Source organism: Chlorocebus sabaeus, chromosome 25 (assembly GCF_047675955.1).
Source record: "Chlorocebus sabaeus isolate Y175 chromosome 25, mChlSab1.0.hap1, whole genome shotgun sequence".
NCBI lineage: Eukaryota > Metazoa > Chordata > Mammalia > Primates > Cercopithecidae > Chlorocebus > Chlorocebus sabaeus.
In genome coordinates this window covers 23390896-23412234 of record NC_132928.1, presented here as the reverse complement: position 1 = coordinate 23412234, position 21339 = coordinate 23390896, and the positions used below count along the sequence as shown (strand labels likewise).

At 42.5% G+C, this 21339-nt stretch overlaps 1 protein-coding gene across 1 annotated transcript; it reads left to right on the top strand.

Moving 5' to 3' along the window:
• The first annotated feature begins 1498 nt into the window (after positions 1-1498).
• On the top strand, positions 1499-20192 carry RHEX (regulator of hemoglobinization and erythroid cell expansion). The gene is made up of 6 exons (XM_007988696.3): positions 1499-1579; positions 15750-15856; positions 16098-16198; positions 17680-17823; positions 19177-19238; positions 19791-20192. The coding sequence occupies exons 2-6, from the start codon at positions 15828-15830 to the stop codon at positions 19989-19991; spliced, it is 537 nt and encodes a 178-aa protein (XP_007986887.1). The 5' UTR covers positions 1499-1579; positions 15750-15827; the 3' UTR covers positions 19992-20192.
• The last annotated feature ends 1147 nt before the right edge of the window (positions 20193-21339 follow it).

Below are 21339 nucleotides of genomic sequence, written 5' to 3'. Positions count from 1 at the left end.
AGGGGCTTCATGTTTTTAACAGGAACTCTGCAAAGGGAAGCAAACTGCAGCTATAGATGTAATTCCACAGTGAGCTGTGATACATCAACGGGTCATAAAACACTGAAAGGGACTCAGCCCAAGGGGTGGCTTTCTGACTTACATTTAGAGAATAAAAATGGTAATAGTGGCCGGGCGCCGTGGCTTATGCCTGTAATCCCAGCACTTTGGGAGGCCGAGGCGGGTGGCTTATGATGTCAGGAGTTCGAGACCAGCCCCTGACAAGCGTGGCGAAACCCCGTCTCTACTACAAATACAAAAGTTAGCCAGGCATGGTGGTGTGCACCTGTAATCTCAGCTGCTCAGGAGGCTGAGGCAGGAGAATCGCTTGAACCCAGGAGGCAGAGGTTGCAGTGAGCCAAGATCGCGCCATGGCACTCCAGCCTGGGCAACAGAGGGAGACTCCATCTCCAAAAAAAAAAAAAAAGAATGTTAATAGCTACCATCTGTTGTTCACTACAGAAAGGATATTCTGTTAAGTGCTTTGCCTACTTATTTATATTATTTAACCTTAAACAACCTTATGCGATTTTAAAAATATCAGGTATTTATTATTAACCCAATTTTACAGATGAAAAAACTGACAATCAGAGAGGTTAACTAACTTTTCCCATGTCACCCAGCTACCAAGTGGTGCAGCCAGGATTGAAACCTGATTATATCTAACTCAGAAGCTGTTACTCAAATTGCACCAGGCAATTTGTTCGCAGCAAGGGACTGACATCGCAGAGGCCTACAAGTCTGTTTTCTTTGTTTGTTTTATATCTGGGTCATTTTATCCTCCTCCCATTCTTCTTTCCTCTTAAGTTTCTATTTTGGGGTTTTAGACCCCCCCCAAAGAGCCTGAAATCAGCCTTCCTTCCCTTCCTGCTGTTATCGTACAAACTGTAACAGCCATTTTTGGTTGGCCTCATTTGATGCTTAATGACAAAGAAGTTGTCCTCAAAAATTTATTCTTATCTATTGCCCTACTTCCCCTACTCACTTAATCTTTGACTACATCACATATAGATTCAGAGATGAGCTAGGTTGGAAGGGATCTTTGCTAATGTCTGAGACCTACTTCTTCATTTTATAGAGGAAGAACATGAGTCCCTTTAGGGGAAAGCAAATTGTCTGAGCTCATGTGACACATTGGTGCCAGAGCTGGGACTTGATCTCAGGCCTCTTAACTCCTCCGTTAGTGCCCTTTCCACTCTACCTGGCTGCGTGTGTATTTGCAGTATTTAAATGGTGCCCACAGGGAGAAAAAGAGATTACTAATCTCCATCTACACAAACTGTCTGTACCAGGGAGCTGGGCAGAGCATGGCCAAAAGAGACAGGCATCATCTCTCCCTTTACCCTGCTGTACTCAACAAGCGAGATTGCTATCTTCTGAGTGACAGTGTCCCCGCCTTGTTGGAAATGTTGAAACACTTGTGACTGACCTCAGTGACACAGAAGTTGCTGGGTAGGGGCTGGAGTCGGGTTGGGGAGATGTTTCCGTTAGGACATCGCTGAAACACAGACTAGGATCAGACTCAGCTCATAGCCCTGGGGTAAGTACTGTCTGTGGAGACAGGATTTTAAATTAGTTTGCAATGTGCATTTGTTTGCGAACATGTATGTGTCGAAGTTTTAGAGAGGATTCTCTGTTTATGTGCTGAGAGTCCAGGGTGTGGAATTCAGCCTGCAACCAGCTTACAGTGAGCCTAAGATTACACTTTATGGACATGAATTTCTTGTGCCTGACACATCTGTCTGCACTAGCAGCAGCAGCCATCGGGGATCTGGCCAGAAGGTACATGGACTTTGGGTCCAGCAAAAACCGGTTCCAAATCCTCACTCTGCTCACCTTTTGTGAGCCTCAGTTTCCAGCTTCCTCATCTGTAAAATGGGCATAAAACACCCACCTTACAGGGTTGCTACATGGATTCAGACAATGTACATTTAGTGCCACTACAGTGCTCCACCAATAGCAGCTATGAAGTTTCCTTTTTAAGTCAAATGGGAATCAGATATCAGAGACTATCTTCCCCATAAACATCCCATAAGAGTGTTTTCCCTGAGAAAACATTCTGAGCAGCAAAGGACTAGTATGTGTGGACAGAGGAGAGCCAGCCTGGGAGTTTTAAAATTTTATGAATGGAGATCAGAGAATGTGCACCATCAAAGAAAAAGGCCATGTGAGCATCTGGACAAGGAAAAGCTAATAACAGCACAAAACAGAAACAGTTGACCCTTATATAGAGCTTACTATCTGCCAGGGACTGTTCAAAGAGTTTTACACAGATTGGCCCATTTATTCCTCACAACCCTAAAGACGTAAGTGCTATTAAGAGCCTTAGTTTCCATTTGAAGAAACCAAGGCACCAAGGTGTTAAGGGACTTCACTGAATCAGTGAAAGAAAACCCTTCTGGAAAATTTCATTACAGAAGAGTTAGATCAGGCCTTTCTCCATCTCTCCAACCTGGGAGGGGCTCAGACAATGCGGTGCTGGGAAGCATGTATCAGGTACCCAAGGATGGGCTAATCCTGCTTCTTGTTCTGTATGTTGACCTATTTTGTGAGCATTGGCAATTCTACCCAATTCAATGCCTTGAGTAGGATCTGTCACATAATTGGTGGAACCCAATACAAAATGAAAATCTGGGGTCCCTTACTCAAAAATTATTATGAATTTAAAGATGACAGGCACAAAGCATTAGGCCAATCATGGGGTCCTTGTGAGCACAGGGCCCTACTTGTCTGCACGGGTTGTAAGCCCATGAAGCCAGCACTGGCCCTGAATTCTGACAAGGAGGCAGGAATGGTACTGGAAGTTTCCATGGTCTCATGTAGCCCTTCTAATAATTCTGAGCTCCCCACCTTCTCCGGGTTGGAGAGATGGAGAAACGCCTGGTCTAACTCTTCTGCGCTAAAGTTCTCCAGAAGAGTTTTCTGTCACCGATTCAGTCAAGTCCCTTAACACCTTGCTGCCTCAGTTTCTTCAACTGGAAAATAAGTCAAATAAAAGAGACATTTGACTGCCCAATTGAAAGAGGAGAAAAGTGAGACTCTGAGACATTAAGTGGCTCCCCCAAGGTTAAACAACATTTATTATATGCAAATTGACTTAATGGCAATGTGTACAGAGTGTTACACATTGAAATGCTTTTTCCACCCCTATCCCCTCCGTGTCTCTAAGTACTGTGCTATGAATTGTGGAGTGTAATATATGCAGTCTCAGCCAACAAGGTGCATAATCTGTAGAAGGTGCCTAGTTTTCCTAAAATTTAGTAGGCCAATCGATGAAACAGAATAATTTGACCCCTTCCAGTTCATCTGGAGTTTTGTGGGAATTAGCAAAATGAATCCGTGAATACTGCTTGAGTAGCTTGCAACTTTTTGCGTTCTTGTTGATTTAGTCTTGGAACGAAGTTGCATTCATCTCTAATAGTTTCCTGTAAAACCGCTTTCCCCAAAATTACTAATTAGAAACTCTGGATGACTTGCTTCCCTGCTAGAAATTGGCAGCGCTTGCACCTAGAACTAAGTGTGACTGGAGATGTGGTTTATCTACTTGAGGCTCACAGTTGCTCTTTCTCGTTAATTTGAATCTCACTTTTTAGTCCATTTTAGAAAAATTATAAAATAACAAAATGTCGGAACTAAATTGATTTAGCCCACCCCTTTCATTTTATAGACAGGGGAACTGAGGCTCAGGGAGAGGAAATAATGTGCCCAAGGAATGTATAAAGTTGTTGTGCTGGAATGTTCATCTAAGCTCTCATGCCATATTCCAGATGAGCCCTAGCCTCATAACCACCTGGGGTGAGGCCCCTGACATGGTGATCAGAGCCAAAGAGAATCCAGGCAAGATTTCTCTGATATGAGAATGAAGGTGATCCTGTAACCCTCTGTTGGCCTTTTCCCCATGATATTTGGCAGACTCCATCCCTCCCTTCCCTCAGCCTGGCGTTTTGACCTTCTCTATTCCCTGATGAGTGACTCATTGACAGTCATAGGAACAGGCATTGTTTAGGACCAGGGATGTCGCAGGACCTCGTGGTTTTGTATATTGTGTTGCTCCCACCTGAAAATTATGAGTGGGCCCAGTGTTTTTACAAGGCCTTATGGAAATGGGTGTGTTTATAAATTTAAGACAATTTTGAGTTGAATGTTCTGGTCCAAGGATCATCTCCTGGAACCCATATATTCCAGGCTCTCTACCAAGCATTTTCTTTTATTTTTTTCTTTTTGTGGAGAATGGGGTCTCACTGTGTTGCCCAGGTTTGTCTCAAGCTTCTGAGCTCAAGCCAACCTCCCACCCCTGCCTTTCTAATTGTGCTTATGCATGTGAGCCACCACGCCTGGCCAGCATTTTCAATACTGAATGCAATGTGGTGAAGACTCTGGCCTCAAACCACCTGTGTCTGAATTCTGTCCCCTCCACGGGGGATTAGAACCTGGTTTTCTCATATGTAAAATTGGGTGAACAATAGTATCTACCTCATAAGGTCGTTATTCTGAGGATTAAATAATTGATGCAAAATGTTTTTTATGATACCAGCATATACATGGTAAACACAAGACATGTTTGAGTTAAAAACATGAAACAGGCCAGGCACAGTGGCTCACACCTGTAATTCCAGCACTTTGGGAGGCTGAGACAGGAGAATTGCTTGAGCCCAGGAGTTTGAGACCAGCCTGGGCAACATGAGAAGATCCTATCACTATGAAATTAAAAACTTAGCCAGGTATGGTGGTATGCACCTGTGGTCCCAACTACTCGGGAGGCTGAGGTGGGAGGATTGCTTGAACCCAGGAGGTTGAGGCCACAGTGAGCAGTGCTTGTACCACTGGACACTCCAACCTGGGCAACAGAACAAGACCTTGTCTCCAAAAAAAAAAAAAGAAAAGAAAACCCACAAAACAGGTGCCATCCCCATTTACAGATATAACTCCGAAGTTGGAAAAATAAAGCAACTCACAGCTAGGAAGGACAGAGCTGAGGTCCTAAACACAATCTATTTGGCCACTGAGTCTCTGCACCTGACCAGCTGCCTATACTCACTTGTGTGGTCTCTTTGCAGTATACTCAGTTGTTTCCACATTATGCTATTTACATGTGGTCAAATATAAATCTAACTTTGTTAGAAGACAATCAATTCCACTAAAGCTGCCCCAAAGCCAGGGTTGACAAGACACCTTTAGCTAGATTGCTTTTCTCCCCTCCTTCCATCCATCCATTGCCTGTCCTTCAAATAATTTCCTCTCAGTGACTCTTCCCTGAACATTCTACCGCTTGGGGATCTCTTTTTCCTCTGAACTATAATGCATTATTGATACCACTCCTTCTGACAATTCATTATTCTTCACCTGTGTCATCTCTTCTGCTTTTTCACTTTTCACATATTAATGTCTTCATTTTCCAAGTAGAAATGAGTTCTTGAAAGTGCAAATGGCCTTTTCTTCTTCACGCCATCAAGAGTATTTCACACAGGACCATGTGCATGGACCACTTCATAAATATTTGATTGATTGAAATTCAGACATTTAGGTGATCATCTCAATGTTCTATTAACTCCTGGGCTCAAGTGATCCTCCCACCTTGGCCTCCCAAAGTGCTGGGATTACAGGTATGAGCCATCATGCCCGGCTTTATGTTCACTTTTTACAAAATTGTGATTATATCTTATGTAGCTAAATACAACTGCATTGTACATTTTCATAGAACAGATTTCTTTCTCCAGCTGAATTCTTCCTAAATGTAATTTTAAATGACCACATGGTCTTCCATTCAAAGCCTCAATCCTCATTTCTCCAGTTTTTGTTTTTTTCTTTAGATTGCTTCCCATTTTTCACTTTTATAATGACACTGTACAGAGCTCTTTTGCATAACAGCTTTGGTCTGTTCTGGATTGTTTGCAAATTGTCTGCTCTACACTCTTTACCCATTTGTTATTTGGGGGCCCTAGTGTTTTTCTTCACAATTTATGTAAACCAAAGATGCAAAATCTTTAAAACTGTGGTTTGCCTTACTTGTTTCAGGTTTTTTTTGTTGTTGTTTTTTTTCTGTTTGCCTTTAAATTTTGTTAACATGTGAAGTTCTAATAGTTTAGAGCCAAATCTATTTTTTATGTATTTCTTTGTGATTTCTTCCATTGCATATAAAATGAGAAAGTTTTCTCTCATCTGGGGATTTAATAAAGATTTTAAATATAGTAATATTCAATCCTAATTTCTTCTAATTTTAATGGCTCGATTTTAAAATATTTACCTCCTTAATCCGTTTGGAATTCATTTTGCTGTCTAGGTTCTGGATCTAAGTTATTTTCTTTTTCTTTTTTTTTTTTTTTTTTTGGTTACTTCAAAATTTAAAATCTGCTTGTTTTTCAAATCGCTTTTTTTCATGACAGATGCTGAGTTCTGACCCATTTTTTTTCCCTGACAATATCAATAGGCTGCCCGACTACATGATACAATTATGTTTTTAGCATTTATATTTAAGACTATGGCTCAGTGTTTGAAAAATAAATAAATTAACAAAAGAGAAACATTATTAGGAGGAAAAAGAAAACATATTCACCACATGATAAAAAAAAAATCACTCCTTAAAAATCAGTAAGTGGTGTGAGCATTATTTCACTTATCCTACTTGGAAGCACTATAATACCGAAATACAAATACAACAGAACCCACAGATAGCCTGGAATGATACAGAGGCCATCACCAATTAGGTGCTAGGTGACAATATAAATACAAATAAATGAAAGTACAAATTTAAAAAAACTTGTTTTTAGCTTAATTGTTGGTGCAGAATGTATGGCGGGGGCTGGCTGTCTGGCAGCCGCTTTAGCTTTGCTTGCTTGGCTTGCTCGAACGGCAGTTTCTAGACGCACTTTCAACTCAGGAGCAGCTCCCATTACTGTTTTGAAAGCATGTGGATACAGAGGTCCAATATGCATTAAATTCTGGAGTGCAAACTCATGAAGATCTTTGGAAGCTGAAGTTGCTGAGGCAAAAGAATTTTCATCCAGCAGATAAGATATCAGAGTGGGAACTAAAAGAGCAAGTAGCTGTACTCTGTTTTGTTCTTCACCAAGAGCAACCAATGTTTCAAGAACTTTTATTCCTTCTTGAACCGCTAAAAGCTCTATGTTACTGGCTGGTCTGTTTCTTTCAACAGCTTTTAGCTTTTCAACCACTATTGGAGCTAATGAATGAATATAAGGAGTTGAAAGGGCACGATTGGAATGTTGGAAGACTGAGAGGAGAAGCTGGTAACATTTGGCTTGAACCATATCGCCGAGGCAAGTGGCGAACTCCTGGCCTAAAGCAACCCTTCCATCTTGGCCTCCCAAAGTGCTGGGATTATAGGTTTAAACCAAGGTGTCCGGTCCCATTTTATTTTTAAACTGATTTTAAGAAGATTAGGGGCCGGGTGCGGTGGCTCACGCCTGTAACCCAGCACTTTGGGAGGCCGAGGCGGGCTGATCACGAGGTCAGGAGATCGAGACCATCCTCTATTTTCTTTTTCTTTACAGGTAGCTAAACCATTGTCTTGGGGCCGATATTTGTTAAATAATGATTTCCTTTCCTCCACTTGCTTTGTGGACTACTCTTATAACATTTACTGTACACAGTAGCACATTTTTTCAAATCTACACTTCTCTTAAAAAGTGGTAGTCAAAAATCTACCTTACAACAACTCCTTTTCTTTTCTTTTCTTTTTTTTTTTTTTTTTTTTTTTGAGACAGAGTCTTGCTCTATCCCCCAGTCTGGAGTGCCGTGGCACAAACTTGGCTTACTGCAATCTCCGTCTCCTAGGTTCAAGCGATTCTCCTGCCTCGACCTCCAGAGTTGCTGGGATTACAGATGCCCACCACCTCACCCAGCTAATTTTTGTATTGTTTTAGTAGAGATAGGGTTTCACCATATTGGTCAGGCTGGTCTCGAACTCTTGACCTCAGGTGATCCACCCTCTTCGGCCTCCCAAAGTTCTGGGATTACAGGTGTGAGCCACCGCACCCAGCCCACAATTCCTTTTCAAATGTTTCTGCTCTTTTTGGTTGTTCTTATGTTTTCCCAGATACATTTTAGAGTAACCTCGAGTTATAAAAAACTCACCATAATTTTTATTAGAATTGTATTAAGCCAGTAAATTAACTTTAAAAGTGATTTTTAAATGTTACAGCTTCTCAATCTAAAATAGCATCTTTTTATGAGTTTAAGTCTTTTATGTCTCTCAATAAATTTTATTTTCTTCAAAATAATTTTCTTATAATTAATGTTATTTTTAGATATTTCTATTGTTGTAGTTGCTAAAACTCAGGGTATTTTTTCCCGTTCTATTTTATGTCTGTTGCTAGTATAACAGTAAGAATAGCTGGTAATTTTAGAATATTTATTATATCTACAGGACTTTACTGAGCAATCTCATTAATTCCTCTAGTTTTGCAATGAATTCCTTTGAGATTTCTAGGTATAAAATCATATATTTTGCAAATAAGAATGAATTTGATTTCTCCTTGCCCAAAACTATACTTTCATTTTGTTAATGTAGCAACTGACACCTCAGGCTCCAGCACCAGCCTGCCTGAGCACAAAGGCTGATGAACTGTTTTTGTCATCTTGAGCATATTAGGTAGCCTTTCTGTGTCTTAGTTTTGTCCTCTGTTAATTAAAAAATAATAATAGTATCTACCTCCTGGGGTGGTTGTGGGAATTGGATGAGTTAATGTATGTAAAAGTGTCTGCCACATAAAACATGCTCAATAAATATTCAATACCCTTATTATTATTAGAGATTGGAGGAACTTTCCATTTCCAGAAACTAGAACTTCTAGTACTCGTTTCAGATAAGGATTGCAGCATACACCCTTGCTCTCAAAGAGTTGCTAAAATAATTTACCATTTTGTCAGATACTGATTATTGGTGCAGTAATCAATACTGCACCAACTTATTATTCTTTATTATAGTAAGAAACAATCCTCATACTTTTATTAACTTCGAAAATCAGTAATAAGTATTCAGTTTATCCAGCACATTTTGGCACTTTACCAAGATCATAATTTTAAAAATTTGATCTATCAATGTTGTATTTGTATTATATAAAAGACAGCTTCCTGACACGATTGGAATTTAGGATTTTGAGTCCGTTGGTTTAGGAAACATGAGTCTTCCAGCTGGCAAAGTGGCAAATTTTTCAATCTTCCTAAGCCTTAGTTTCCTCATCTATGAAGTAGTGGTAATGTCTATTTTTGTAGAGTGAGAGAATTAAGGCACATGGAAAATACTCAGTGTTAGTTTCCATCTTTGTTATAATCAATTTCCTCAACATTCTGGGCTAACTTCTTGATATTACCATTATATACCTCTGTATTCATAAATGAGATGGACCCAAAAGTTTCTATCTTCCTGTGCCCTGTATTGGCTTGTGGAATAATAATTATGTGTTCCTTAGAAGTTTGAAACTCCTCATTTGTCAAACCATCTAGACAGGTTTTGAGGAAATAAGTCTGATAATGCTTCTAATTTCTTTATCTCTTTTCTTTCTTTCTCTCTTTTCTTTCTTTCTTTCTTTCTTTCTTTCTTTCTTTCTTTCTTTCTCTTTCTTCTTTCTCTTTCTTTCTTCTTCCTTTTTCTCTTTCTTTTTTCTTTCTCTTTCTTTTCTTTTCTTTCTTTTCTTTTTGATAGAGATGGGGTCTTGCCTTGTTGCCCAGGCTTACCTCCAACTCCTGGGCTCAAGCTATTCAACTGCCTCAGTCTCCCAAAGTGCTGGGATTACAAGTGTGAGCCACTGGGCCCAGCCAATGCTTTTAATTTCTAAATAATAATAGTTTGCATTCATTGGATGCTTATTACTATGTGCCAAAAGTTCTAATAACTATTTCACATAGCTCATCTAATTTCATCCTCAGAAGTAGTTGTCATTTATATTTGTCTTATCTAGTCCCACAATTAGTTATTGTTCCCATCTTATATATTAAAAGACTGAGGCTTTGAGAGGTTAAATAGTGAGGCCGAGCTCATGCAGAGAATGAGCTGGGATTTGAACCCAAGCAGTTTGACTCAAGGTTCTTTGCCTTTAACGGCTAAATACCATGCTGCTTCCTAAACTTATTTTTTGTTATTTTGGTTTGGTTTTGGTCTAAGTTTTCCATGCCACATGGAATCAATTTTGTTAATTTATATTTTTCTAGGAAACTATCCATTTTACTGAGATTTCATCAAAAAAATTTTGTAGTCTAACAATTTTTTTAAAATGTCTTCTTTTTTTAGTACCTCATTTTTGTTGAAACATTTTAATCCCTTCTGTTTCTGAGATTAATAGTCCCTATATTATTAATTTGGTTTATTTGTGTTTCCTCCTTTTCTTCATTATTGGAAACTGCATATTAAACTGGGGGAGAAAGTCTAGCAATGTGGAGGAGGCTGGATATTACACAATGGAAATAAAGATTTTTTTCTTTTTAAAATTTCCATTTCCATCAGCTTTGCTTTCTTTTCACCTTACTTCACTCCAACCTTTAAAGAGCAGGATGCTCAGGGCTGAAAAGAGCCTTAGGAGTACTTTGCCAAGCTCCCTAATTCACCAGGGCCTAGAGGGGACATCTCCCTGTCCCAAGTCACACTGTTAGCAAGTGACAGACCCAGGAGAAGGCAGGCCCTAGCTCCCTTCTTTCCCCTTCTTTTGTTCTCCCTTCTTTTTATTCTCTTTCCATTATACCTTAGCTAATGTTAAAAACAACAAATTAATGGAGACGGCAAAGAAAGTTTACAGCTACTTCATTTGAAAAGATGGATAAAGTCAGCTGACAATGTTGATTATAATTACTTTGATCCATATGATTTTTCTTTTCTTTTCTTTCTTTTTTCTTTTTTTTTTTCAGACAGAGTCTCACTCTGTCGCTCAGGCTGGAATGCAGTGATGTGATCTTGGCTCACTGCAACCTCCGCCTCCCAGGTTCAAGCAATTCTCTGCCTCAGCCTCTCGAGTAGCTGGGATTACAGGCACCTGCCACCTTGCCTGGCTAATTTTTGTATTTTTAGTAGAGATGGGGTTTCACCATCTTAGCCAGGCTGGTCTTGAACACTTGACCTCGTGATCCCCCTACTTCAGCCTCCCAAAGTGCTGGGATTACAGGTGTGCGCCACTGCGCCTGGCCTAATCCATATGATTTTTCATAGAAATCATCTTCTATTGTGATCTTGTTTTAAATCATTCTTTCTAGAATAAACCTATCCAAAGAAAGCATGGCGTCTGGCAGGAAAGTGGGTGTCTTTTTATTCCCCCTTGATGTTACGCTGCACTTGTTGGAAAGGCCATGAGAAAGCTCCTGTATCAGTGGAGGAGGGAAACTTAATAAAATGGAATCCAGCCTTAACTACAAGTCTGAAGCAAACAGAATAAATGCTGTTAGCACTGGGACGAAGTGGGGTTTTTTTAGTGGGGGGAGGAGGGACAGGGTTTTACTCTGTCACCCAGGCTCTTCTCAAACTCCTGGTTTCAAGTGATCCTTCCATCTCGCTCTCCCAAAGTGCTGGGATTACAAGCATGAGCCACCATGCCCAGCCTGAAGTTTGGTTTTGAGGTGCCTGGCAGGGCACTACATTAGTGTGAGATCTGAGTGCCAAAATTCAGCACAGTGTAAGAGGACAGGACCGTCCCTACCTCGAGGATGGAACAAGGCATATCAAACCCTCACATAGTCCATGTGCTTTTTCACAACATAATTACTTTAAATTGCCCATTTCCTGGTTATTTGGGGCGTGTGTGTGCGCACACCCGCGCATGTGCCCAAATGGGCAGATGTCTCTGCTGACTGTCTGATCAGCAGTCTATAATTAGACCCCAAGGAACAACCTGCTCATTGTGGTTAGAGCCATTAGCCACTTAACTAATGACATCTGTCATAATTTTCATACCTCATCCTGTCCTGGATCTTATCTCCAAACTGTACTCAAAACAAATGCCTAAATTTTCTAAAGTAGACCAATCCAATTTTTAATAATTCTAGTCACCATCGTGGTGGAGGATTTTAGGGTTGAATAATACCTAATTACTGAGTGCCTCCTGTCATGCGCGTCCATGTGAAGAGACCACCAGACAGGCTTTGTGTGAGCAACACAGCTGTTTATTTCACCTGGGTGCTGGTGGGCTGAGTCCGAAAAGAGAGTCAGCAAAGGGTGGTGGGATTATCATTAGTTCTTACAGGTTTGGCATAGGCGTGCAAAATACATTCTTAAGGGCGGGGGAGAATATTACAAAGTACCTTCTTAAGGGCGGGGGAGACTATATCGTATCAGTTAGGTGGGGCAGGAACAAATCACAATGGTGGAATGTCATCAGTTAGGGCTATTTTCACTTCTTTTGTGGATCTTCAGTTGCTTCAGGCCATCTGGATGTACACGTGCATGTCACAGGGGATATGATGGCTTAGCTTGGGCTCCAAGGCTGACACCTCCTATGTTCCTGGAATTGTGTAAAGGTCTTTACAAACAGCATGAATCACTGAGCTCATGCAAGAACTTATGAAGAAGGAAGCTATTATTCTTCTCATTTTATAGATACAGAAATTATTAAACCAAGACCCTGAGTTCAGTAATTCACATCTAGAAGGGAACAGAACTGAAATTAGTATTTAAGACTGTTGGACGTCTGTACTATTTACTGTTTTCATTTGGACGAGCTGCTCTGTGTCATTTGGCTAGTAGAGGGGACAAGGTCTTACTCTGTCACCAGGCTGTTGTCAAATTCCCAGCCTCAGTGATCCTTCCACCTCGCTCTCCCAAAGTATATGCTCTGAGTATATGCTCAGAATATATTCAAATGTGGAAGAAGGTGTAGGCAATCTAATTTTGTATAAAGGGCCAAAATAAGGTATTAATTTTAAAATAATGGAACATATATCAAATTCAGTGATTCTCAACTGGGAGCAAATCCTCCTACCTCAGGGGGGCCTTTGGAAATGTGTAGGGTCATTTGGGGTCCTTTTGGCCATTACACTGGCCTGTTACACTGGGGCGCTTTCAGGAGGCTCCATGACCTGCAGTCTGCAAAACAATTTTAGACAATAAGGACTTGTTTGGTTCCAAATGTCAGATACTACCGAGAAACACTGATCAAGGGCAATGGTAGGAATTTGAAATGATACTGTAAAACTCAAAGGTGGCAAACTCAAATGCCTTTAGGGATTAGTCAGCAAGTGAAGAAATCACGTCCCATTTTAAGGATATACAAATTCAAATCACTAAAGCACTTCATCAGACAAAAATTAGGTGTCAAATGTGGCCTGTGGAGAGCCAGGTTGGAGCCTTTTAATGGGGGTTTTTCTGACCAAAAAACATGTTTACGATATATTAAGAGAAAAAAAAAAAAGCTAACAATCTGTATGATTCCATGTTTTAAAGACATTGTCTCTGTGTACACACATATTTGCATATATACTTGCACTTACATTCATGAAAATATTTAGACAATTTTCTGGAAGGATATGGAATAAGATTTGGGGTAATTTCAGCCTGGCGCGGTGGCTCACGCCTGTAATCCCAACACTTAGGGAGGCCGAGGCGGGTGGATCACCTGAGGTCGGGAGTTCGACCAGCCTGACCAACATGGAGAAACCCTGTCTCTACTAAAAATACAAAATTAGCAGGGTGTGGTGGTGCATGCCTGTAATCCCAGCTACTTGGGAGGCTGAGGCAGGAGAATTGCTTGAACCTGGGAGGCAGAGGTTGCAGTGAGCCGAGATCATGTCATTGCACTCCAGCCTGGGCAACAACGTGAAACTCCATCTCAAAACAACAACAACAACAACAACAACAAAAAGATTTGGGGTAATTTTTTTTTGATACCAGATCTCACTCTGTCACCCAGACTGGAGTGCAGTGGCATGATCATGGCTCACTGCAGCCTCGACCTGGACTCGGGTAATCCTCCCACCTCAGCCTCCTGAGTAGCGAGACTGTAGGCATGTGCCAGGCACACCTAGCTGATTTTTTGGTATGTTTTGTAGAGATGGGGCCTTGCTATGTTACCCAGGCTGGTCTTGACCTCCTGGACTCAAAAAATCCACCTGCATCAGCCTCCTGAAGTGCTGGGTTTATAGGTGTGAGCCACTGTGTCTGGCTCAATTTGGGGCAATTTTCTAAAACGCATTGCTCATTCATATTTTTAATTCTTTGACAACAAATGTCTACTAGTTGCGTAATTTTAAATAAATAAAGTAGAAGAGGAGCCTTAAAAAATAAAAGTTTTGAGTGTAGTATTGGAAGACAGCCCAGGCAACCTACTGGCCGACCCCCTCAAGGGGAGAATCGTATCTGTGATTAAGGACAAATGAGACATTCAATATTAGACAATCAATACTAAAGCACCTGAATTCCTTTAAAAGTGGAACATTGTTGCTTTCTCAAACACACTGGCCTAGCTTCTAGCCCCCTTCCACAATTTTCATTTCTTTCATGATACAATAAAGCTCTTCTGGTAAAGCCCAGTCTCCCTTGCGCAGCTGCCCTGGCAGGGGTCTTGAGGAACCCCAGATGAGGCTTGAGAAATCAGGATCTGTACTGAAATTTATCTTAGTGGGGGGCTTATCCAAAATTAGACAAGAGCAGGACATTTTCAGTACAGCTCTCCCCTTTTTTCAATCAAGCCACCAAATCCTTCAAGATCATTGTTTTTTCTGAAAAATCTCTGTCTTGCTTTATTGCAATCATGTTTGTGTTTTCTTTCCAGTGTGTTGGCTCTACACTTTTTATTTTGTGCACAAGTCCCTTTTTTTTTTTTTTTTTTTTTTTTTTGAGACAGGGTCTTGCTCTGTCACCCAGGCTGGAATGCAGTAGCACCATCTCAGCTCACTGAAGTCTCAACCTCCTTGGCTCAAGCGATCCTCCCACCCCAGCCTCCTCAGTAGCTGGGACCACAGGCACATGCCACATGCCCGGCTAATTTTTATATTTTTAGTAGAGATGAGGTTTCGCCATGTTATCTGGGCTGGTCATGAACTCCTAGGCTCAAGTGATCTGCCCACCTCAGCCTCCAAAAGTGCTGGGATTACAGGGGCAAGCCATCCTACCTGGCCCAAGTCCATTTTGACTGAACTTTCTTTGTGGAGTTTGCTGATCATTGGGCAATAACGGATTTTCTATCCATTTGTCTAAGGACTCCGAGGAGGTGAGAGGCACATAATTTCCTGGAGTCTTTTCTCGTTCGCTGTCTGGGTCAGTCCCCAGGGTCCCTGCCTCCTGCCTCCCTGCGGCCCTCCTCACCAGCAACTAGTCACAGCTCTCCTGCAGAAAGAACCCAGAAGCCCTGCTGGTAACAAGGTGACCTGTGGTGCTTCTTGGCACTGGGTGCAGGGATGAATGGAGAGAGAGCTCCAGCACAAACAGGAAGGGGAGTTCTCCCATCTAGAACATTGCTGCTTTTCACTCCCCACCTACCCCTTTCACATGCTGAATCTATATCAAAGGAGGAACTCATATCTGGATTCTGAATCCACCTTTATAAACCAAACTAGACAGAAATCTTTGGGAGTGAAAATGTTAAGTGCACTTTACTCATTAAATTTCCTTAGGAGAAGTGTCTAGAATATATCATGTAGGAAAGTGGAGACTGAAGCAAGGATGATGAATAAACTGGGCATGTGCCACAATTGATCTTCAAGTAGCTGAGTTTGCCCAAGGGAAATTTGTATAAAGAGCCGTGGAGTCCTGACCAACTCCTTACCTCTTGCAGATCTCCAGCACCCTGCCGGTGGCACTACTGAGAGACGAGGTGCCAGGGTGGTTCCCGAAAGTGCCTGAGCCCCAACTTATGAGCAAGGAGCTCATCATGCTGACAGAGTGAGTAGGCCCAAGAAGAGCAGGAGCAGGGTTCCCACCAAGCTAACTGGTGTAGCTGGCTTCCAAGCACACACACCACCCTTTCTGGCTGCCCCAGCCTTATTGTTCAGAGAGGCAAAGGGACCTACCCTGGGACATGCAGCAATGCCAGATGTCTGCCTCCAGCCGGGACAGAGATAGATTTGCAATTGTATTCACATCCCTGCAATCTCTGACTTTGCCCCTTTTTCTTTCCCTACAGGGCCATGAAGGTCTGGCATGGCTTAGTGATTGCAGTGGTGTCCCTCTTGCTGCAGGCCTGCCTCCTCATCGTCATCAACTACCTGCTCAGCAGGCAAATCGGTAACTGGCTCAGCATCCTCTTCCCTCCTAGTCACTCTCAGAGACCATTCTTGAGCCACCAGAAGGTCAAGACCCCTTTGGAGTTCCCAAATGTCACTCAAAAACCTACCAGAGGACCCACCAGCCAAATCCTTCCCCCTCCACACCTCCCACCCCACCCTGTAACTGTAATTGGGTAATCCCCACTCTGACCTCACCTTTTAACCAACTATTTCTGCCTGGAAGTGACCATCCATATCCTTCCACTACCCAGACCTTCTGCCTAGACACAGCTTTTGCAATGCCTGTGAGGAAGTGCTCATGTAACCTGGGTCTAATTAATTTTCTTCATCACTGCCAAAGGGCTGAACATGAAGAAATGGCCTTGAATTACAACAGAAGGAAATATGGCTAGACTTAGAGATTAAATTCTTGAACTGATATACAATAGAAGGTAGTGAAGCTCAGTCCTGGAAAGGCATTTCAATTAGGGAAAATAAGGCAAGATCTGCTGCTTTGGTTGTGCTGAGAGAAAGGACCAGGCAAGATGATGTTTTGAGGATCTCTCTAGTTAAGTTGAGCTTTATTCATCCGTTTGTTCATTCATTCATTCAACAGATATTTCTTGAGGATCTAAGACACTCTCTGGGCCTAGGCTATACAACAGGGAATAAAACAAAAATTCCTACCCTCGGAATCTTTCATTCTATGTGACAACAAACAAGATAAACAAGTAAAACATGTATTTGCTAGATTATGGTAAGTGCCAGGGAGGAAAAATGGAGCAAGGGAGTAGATACAGCTTGGTGGATGGTTGGCATCCCTGAGAGGCTAACCTTTGAGTGTAAACTTGGAGGGAGTGAGGCGTGAGCTCTACCTGCAAAGGCCTGAAAGAGGAACGTGTTAGGCACACAGTAGCAAGAGCAAAGAGGCCGGGCAGCTGGAGCGGGCAGAGAGAAGCAGGAGAAAGCGAGAGGGGAGGGAGGAGTGAGCCCTCCGAGGCTGGGACTTGGCTTTTTCCAAGTGAGGTGCAGAACCACGGCAGGGTTTTGAGCACAGCAGTGCTGAGGTTTGAAGGGATCTTTCTAAAAGGTTTGCTTTATTGAGGGCAGTGTTCAGAAGGCACTGATTCAAGAGCTGATGTGCCCAACCCAGGCAGCTTCCACTTTTTTTTTTTTTTTTTTTTTGAGATGGAGTCTCACTCTGTACCCCAGGCTTGAGTTCTGTGGCACAATCTCGGCTCACTGCAACCTCTGCCTCCCGGGTTCAAGTGATTCTCTTGCCTCAGCCTCCCTAGTAGCTGGTATTACAGGCACACATCACCATGCCCAGCTAATTTTGTATTTTTAGTAGAGACGGGGTTTCCATGTTGACCAGGCTGGTCTTGAACTTCTGACCTCAAGTAATCCATCCACCTCGGCCTCCCAAATTGCTGGGATTACAGGCATGAGCTATTGTGCCTGGCCACCTTCCACTTTTGATCCCTCCCTTCTCCCTTCTAGTCCACCAGAGTGAACAGATACTGAAAGCGTCCAGGCTCCAGGTCCCCAGGCCCAGCCCTGCCTACCATCATCCACCTGCTGCCAAAGAGATGAAGGAGACTCAGACAGAAAGAGACATTCCAATGTCTGATCCCCTTTACAGGAGTGAGTAAGGGGTTGAGGGGAGAACTTGTCTCGGCGCCTACTTTGCTCTGTCTGGACACCCAGGACCTCCCTGCAGCAACCCCATGGGCCCAAACCTCTAGGCTGAGGATTCTTCACACCCACATCAGGACAGCCTTGCCAGCCTACTTTTTTCAGAAAGCTGTTTTATTCTACTTCGTGGGGGAGTTCCTGCTGAGTTTGTGTGGGTCTAAGTTCTTTTCCGGGTTTAATCATGTGCAAATGATTGCAGGGGGCTTGGGAAATGTCCCTGCTCTTCTCTTTGTAAAGCTGTGGCATCTTTTCTTTGGAATGATCAGCTAATAGTGGAGTTAGAATTTCACCCGCCTCTGCCTGCCTCCACCATGGCTGCCGCTATGTCCGTGTTATTGACTGGCTCCTTAGTTGGCTCCTCCACAGTCCCTAGAGGGACCCTTCTTCATGGTCTTAGATCTGCATGGGTATCTGAGTGTATAAATGTGAATCTTGCTGCTGGTTCAGATCTATATCACCCTCCTGCAAGTGAGGCAATAGGTCACGATTCACAGTGGAAATGACTGCTTTGGCAACAAGGCAACTCCCGGATGGGGGCTCACTCACCGGAGATTGCACTTCTTCCACTGGTTTATCTCTTGATTGGTTTGAATTTGCTCTGTCCTGATTTTATCTTTTCAGTTGAGACATGGCCTCAGTGCCTGCCTGTGGGGACCTGTGGGTGCTGCTTATATGCATGTTTCAGCAGAACTGGAGAGGCACTGGCCTTACCCTAACCCCTGGCCCCAAAGCTTCACCAGAGCCTGGCTAGAATCAGAGATTGTTTAGCTGGCAGGGACCTCAGAGACTCTTGCTCAACCCTCTTGTCTTGGGGGGGATGAAAACCAGGGCACCAAAAGAGGTGTGATCTGCCTAGATTTAGTGACAGCTTTGGACTAGAAGGTGTAACTTCTGAGGCCAAGGCTGTTTGCATTGGGCCACATTGTCCCAGCATGTTCCTCCTGACTTTTCTTTCAGGAGGAAGCCCTTCTTTCAGAAGACAGCCCTTTCCAAGCACAGTCAACCTAGTGTATTTTTTAAAATTAGTTTTAGATGCAGTTGAATGAAGCGGCAGTGCCTGGCCTCTTGGACATGTCCCTGCCTATTTTTGGAGACTTTCTCTCCCCCAACTCTTGCCCTATTCTGTTTCTCCTTCTTCCTCTTTTGGGGTCTCTGTATCTCTCTTCCCTACCCCACTTTGTGTTGCTGGCTCTGCCTCTGTCTTTATCCGATAATAAGCCAATTCTCCCTTCCATTGTCTTTATCCTCTCTTAACACCCTCTGGCTTGCTTTGGAAGAGGAACCATTTCTATTTCTCCCCAGATGGCAGCGACACATCCTCAGATAGCTCGGACAGCTCCTGCAGTTCGCCTCCCGCCTGCCAGGTAATGGATGTTCCCAGTGATCTCAGACCAACATATGCCATCTGGGGGTCCCTGCTGCAAAACGCTGAAAACTCAGGTTACCCCAGCTATAGAGTGGGAGCAAGAAAAGAGGGGTTCTTGAGTCATTACAGCATCTTCAGGTGAGGGGAGTCAGGCTTCCACCCATAACCTATGCATATTAGCATGGATCACCCAAACAAAGTGGGTCTGAACAGTCTATAAAAATGAAAGTGCTGATGGGAAACCCTCTCCCCATGCCCCAGTCATTGGGCTAAAGTCTGCTCTGAGTCCTGATCTCACTTGAATTGAGTCTCAGCATCTTCCTGTTGCCTCCACATGCTCGTCTGTAATCCCATTCCCTGCAGACAGGTGGAACAAAGTCACTGGTACTCTTCCTCGCTGCCCTGGACTGCTCTCAGACACAGCTACTTGGACCCAGATCTTCCCCACCAAGCCATGGGCAAACCTCTTTGAGTAAGAGTTCAGTCTGGGTCTTATTTCCTCCAAACGTGGTAGGGATCTTGATCCACATGTCTCTGCTTTTCTCCTAAGGACACCGAGGATGTGGATTACACACAAGTCATCTTTTCGGCCCCTGAAGAACTAAAAAATGACTCTGCCCTGGACTATGAGAACATAAAGGAAATCACAGATTATGTCAATGTCAATCCAGAAAGCCACAAGCCCGATTTCTGGTATTTTGTCAACCCTGCTCTGTCTGAGCCAGCGGAATACAATCAAGTGACCATGTGAATTCCAGATATTTTTAATGGGGTCCAGTTCTCTACAGATTCTTACATTTAATTTGTAGGGAAATGCCATTTTTCCCCCTTAAACAAGGCATAGGGCTCACAAATCTATGGAAACAGGCCAAAAAGAATGTGGAAAAGAAAGCTGACAAACACACAGGTCCTCAAGACCCTTGGACTCCTGGTCTGTACCCAATAAAGGCTGTTTATTCCTCAAAAACAAAACCAAGACTTGGGTATGAAAACAGGCCTATGCCCCGGCAAGAAAGATTCAGATCAGATGTTAGGAAGAACTTTCAGGTAAAGTATGAGAACCATGGAGTCCATTAGCAGAGACAGTGGTGAAGTCTCTCCCCAGGGAAAATTTTAAAAAGGTTTAATCAGCTGTTGTAGAGTTCTATTTGGCAATCTCATGGTTAAATGACTTCTCTTTGAGCTCTTTAATTATTGGCAATAAACAACTTCTTTAAAAGTTTTAAATAAAATAGCAACCACCACCAGTTCTTCTTTTCCTGTTGCCTAACCCTGCAGTTTTCCTTGTTTTCAGTGACGTGTTTTGTTGAGTAATCCTTCTCGGCCCTCAGAACTTTAAATAGTGCATTTACAAAGCCCAGCATCCATCAACCTTTGAATCTGCTATTTCTTATAAGCCAAAGATGACAAATGGAATTCCGGTAAATATCAACCAGCATCATAATCTCTTATTCCAAGAAAAATCTCCCAAAGCTCAATCTAATACAATTTAAGATTCATTCCTGGTTAAAAAAAAAAAAAAAAAAAAAAAAAAGACTAGGAATACAGGGACACTTCCTAACTCAATTAAGAATGATTTATCTCAAATCAGGAGATTACATGATATTTAACTGTAATCTCCTAGACACAGTCCTATTAAGTCAGAAACAAAGTAAGAATGTCCACAAGCCTGCCATTTCCTTTGTTATCTAACATTGTTCTAGACGTTCTAATCAGTGTGATAAAACAATTAACAAAATCAAGAACTATGAAAAATTGGAGCCAGGCACGGTGCTGCATGCCTGTAATTCCAGCACTTTGGGAGGCTGAAGCAGGTGGATCACTTGAGGTCAGGAGTTTGAAACCAAACTGGTCGACATGGTGAAACCCATCTCTATTAAAAATACAAAACTTTGCTAGGCTTGCTGGCAGGCACCTGTAATCCCACCTATTCGGGAGGCTGAGGCAGAAGAATCACTTGAACCCGGGAGTTGGAGGCTTCAGTGAGCCATGATCGTGGCACTGCACTCCAGCCTGGGTGACAGAGCGAGACACTGTCTCAAAAAAAAAAAAAAAAAAAAAAAATTAGAAATGAAGAAAAATTTGTCATCCTTTTCAGA